The following is a 3,801-nucleotide window of genomic DNA, read 5'->3' as shown; positions in this document are numbered from 1 at the left end:
TTCACTTGAGGAGGAGACTTCCTAAATAAAGTGATTTTCTGCTCACGCTTTGAAGTTTTAAATTCACAGCTTAACAACACGATTTAAGAATGTTGATGCTTTTTGTGTTTGATCAGTGGCAGATCGTGTTCACACGGGCGTGTAAAGCGATAGGAAATGGATAGCATTGCTGTGGGGATGTTCCAGAGGGTGGCCTGATCCAGATGAATTCACAGCCTCATAAACACATTTGATCTGCATGAGAATCCCCCTCCATGTGCGCGGATCACCTTTCAACCTGACAATATGCGCATTTGTTTGCACATTTTTACGGGCATAGTTTGGCGACCAGAGACAAATTACGCGCAGGAAACCAAAATGGCCAGTTAATGAATTTGAAGAGCTACTTCCACCGGGATTACAAGTGTTTATTAATTGCACTATACTTTGATTACGGGTTTACAGGCGTTATAAACAATTTGGACAACATAATATATTTGGGCTACAAAGCACGGACAACACGGACAAGCAGAAAACAGACAGTAGACAGGACAGTTACATAAGGCAGGCAGGAAGGTGCTGTATTTACAGGAGGCCTCACAGGAGAGGGTCTTATTTTGTCCCTTTGTGTCCATGTTATCTTCCATTTGTTGACGCACACGGTTAAGCACGGTCCCAGTCCGTCAATTAGTTATTTCCCACCTTTTTTGACATTTATCTCAGTTCATTTTTAATGCATAACACGCAAATACACCTTCACTTGATCGTCCAAAGCGCTACGGAGCGGGGGTCTTCACTTTGGCCACGAACTTCTTCTCCTTCACACGCCGGTTCTGGAACCAGATGGTGATCTGCCGCTCGGACAGGTTGGTGCCGGCGGAGATCTTCCTCCTCTTGTCCTTGGTGATGAATTTGTTGGCGAAGTACTCCTTCTCCAGCTCCTTCAGCTGCAGCTTGGTGTACGGTATCCGCTTCTTCCTGCCGCGGCGGAAATGAGAGCCGTCGTGCTGGTGCGCCACGGCATCTAGGCACCGAGGACAAAGAGAAGGAGGTCTGAGGAGGGGGGGCTAATACACGGAGACACATCTCTGCCGTAACACTTTGTGTTGAAAGCGAAGGGGTCAGAAGATGTTTAAATAGTGTATACACCTGTATATGTATAGGCTATATTACATGTTTTGGTAATTAAAGTGGGGATTAGTTCAGATAGGAATTGGAAGAAAAAACAAGAAACTATGTCAATAAATGTTTAAAGTTACTAACATGCTTGATTTGCGATTTTATATTGACTTATATAGTTTATATATATATATATATATTTCTTTAAATGACAATATACAATAATGTATTTTATATTCACATTATAATGTTTTGTTATTGCACATATAACCCTTAAAGCATGGTCATTTTTTAGTAATCATTTGGTGGTGCTTGATATTTTTCAGAATGATCTCTTTTTGTCTTGTTTTTTCAAAAAAGCTTAATTTCAGATCAAACAATACATGTTCATTATAATTAATTGATATGGGCCTACGTGTTCTGTATGTTAACAATATGAGCAGAAGTCGCCCATATAAACAACACGCAACAGATGAGTTGCACGGTGGCTACCACACAACAAGACCTTTTAATGAATTAATGGCCTATTCCCTTTGGAGCATAATGAGGCGACATAAATGTGAATATTACAAATATCCTCTACAGTGACAGATGAGAATATCCTATTCATTTCTGATTGATGTTATGTTACACTGACTCCAAACAGCTTGTATTATTGTGCACCAGTAGCACCAGAAACTGTCAGATTGACACACGAGCTCACTGTTCTAAGATCTTAATTTCACTATGTTTCAAATTAATGAAGAGTGTGTTTAATTATCAGAGCACATTAATCATATCATGCACTGGCAACGTCAACACTCCATGATCTATTCCTGATGAAATGTCACACAATAACTAAATGCAGCAGAACAATATTACAGTGACTTCGAGTTTAAAAGGAGAATGTCAAGTGTTACCAGCCAGAGCAGACTTCCAGAGGTGTCCTGCCTGGCCCTGGTCCTTGCAGTACATCTGTCCCCCCCAGCCGTTTGTCAGAGCCCAGGGCTGGTAGCTGTCCATCGGCAGCAGCGTGTCATGGCGCGGCTCGCTGCCCAGCGTCTGGACCACCGACACGTCCAGGTAGCTGGCCATGGACTGGTACGGGCTCGGGTATCCGTGATAAAAGGCGAACTCTTTGGCGCGGTGGTTTGGGTAATCGTCGGGGTTCACCGTGGTGTCCATGTACTGCGAGCTGAGCGCGGGCCCCGCAGCCTGAGTGCAAGACTTCACAGAACCCCGCCCCATCCTGCACGGGTAGTAGCCGTTACCGAAGTAGCTGTATGGTAACGAGTTGGCGGCAGAAGAGCTCTGGTGCGGCATGGCGGCACCAGGACACGGTCCTGCCGCGCACTGCTTCCCCGCAGGCCCGCCTGTCTCACTGGAGCCTGACGCGGACACCTCCACCGTGGGGTATCCGGTTGAAGAGTGCACCAGGCCGGACGGGTGGCCGCCCAGAGCTGCGGCCGCCGCAGAGTGCGCCATTATGTTGCGGCACTGGCTCGCGGCGAAGTTGCTGCTGCCCACCAGCCCCTCCATGTTCTTGTTCAGATCGTCTAGATTGTTTTCATACACAAACATCACCGTGTCCGCTGGCCAGCGAGGGTTTAGAACCAAGGAGGTGGTCATATGCGCTCCTTTTCCCGGTGTGTCCTCCGCGCGCTGCCGTTTCCGCTCTGACTGTCCGCTCCTGCGCGCTAAGCTGCTACATCGGCTAAAAGAAAAGAACTGTTGCGCATTTACTCTCCTCTGATCGCAGACTCAGGTCATTCATATGTAGGGCCTACCGTCACGCGCACCCTCATAGCACGCGTGCGCTGCCTCACTGCGCCGTTTGGTGACTGCACTCGCTTGGAAGCAAAGACTCCCGGTAACCGGCCGCACCTCCGGTTACATCCCAGCCGCAGCCTTGACGCAACAAGCCCCCGAGAGCAGGGGGGGTCGCGAGTCCATTGGATGAAACCGGATGATCACGTGAGGGGGCAACAGAAAAAAAAGAAGGAGAAGAAGAGACTTGGGGCTTGTCAGTCAAAGAAAGAATGTTTATGAGGCTCGAGCTGGCACGAGAGGAGCTGAGCTTTGGAGCGGGTCAGCTCCCTGGATGTGCCGCAGCGCAGTGTGTCAAACACAGAGAGACAGATATTATCATAGTGACACAAAAAAAAATCTCTTTACAGACAGTTCGGTGCTGTGCGTAAAGACGCACAGGGAGACGGCGCTCAAACTAGGTTAACATTAAATCTATTAATGTATGGGTCACGTTTATTAATAATACATGGTACATTTCGTTTTACATATAATCCCCCAGTTCTTTTAATCTTTTCATAGATGATATAACCTGAAACACTGATACACTGATATAATTCATGTAAGGTAAATATTGTATTGTACTGAATTTACAATGAACACACCTGCAGGAGACACTGATGGAATAGAAAGCAAACTTTTTACATCGAATATAAAGTGCGATAAATGCTAATAATAATTCTAAATATTAGATATTGGAGAGTTAAGGACACTTTTAAAGATTTACATACGCTGCCAAATATATGAAAACAGGGTTTATGTTGTCACAAAAGCATTACAAATATAACAAAACAAAAGACATGTAATGAGACTTCCAGGAGCAGTTCCAGGGTTTCAAAAGAAATATTAGATTTAATAATTATACCTACTTGCCCATTTCTCAGCCTCTGTGTCTCTCCCGCTCTCACCATCTGAGTG

General features: G+C 45.6%; 1 protein-coding gene across 1 annotated transcript; it reads right to left on the bottom strand.

Moving 5' to 3' along the window:
- Positions 1 to 755: 755 nt before the first annotated feature.
- Positions 756 to 2,706, bottom strand: hoxb13a (homeobox B13a). The gene is made up of 2 exons (XM_034218258.1): positions 1,998 to 2,706; positions 756 to 1,003 (listed from the first exon to the last, which is right to left on the bottom strand). The coding sequence occupies exons 1-2, from the start codon at positions 2,704 to 2,706 to the stop codon at positions 756 to 758; spliced, it is 957 nt and encodes a 318-aa protein (XP_034074149.1).
- Positions 2,707 to 3,801: the final 1,095 nt, after the last annotated feature.

Source organism: Gymnodraco acuticeps, unplaced genomic scaffold (genome assembly GCF_902827175.1).
Source record: "Gymnodraco acuticeps unplaced genomic scaffold, fGymAcu1.1, whole genome shotgun sequence".
NCBI lineage: Eukaryota > Metazoa > Chordata > Actinopteri > Perciformes > Bathydraconidae > Gymnodraco > Gymnodraco acuticeps.
Note: the sequence above shows the minus strand (reverse complement) of the source record. Positions and strands in the feature narration are given on the sequence as shown.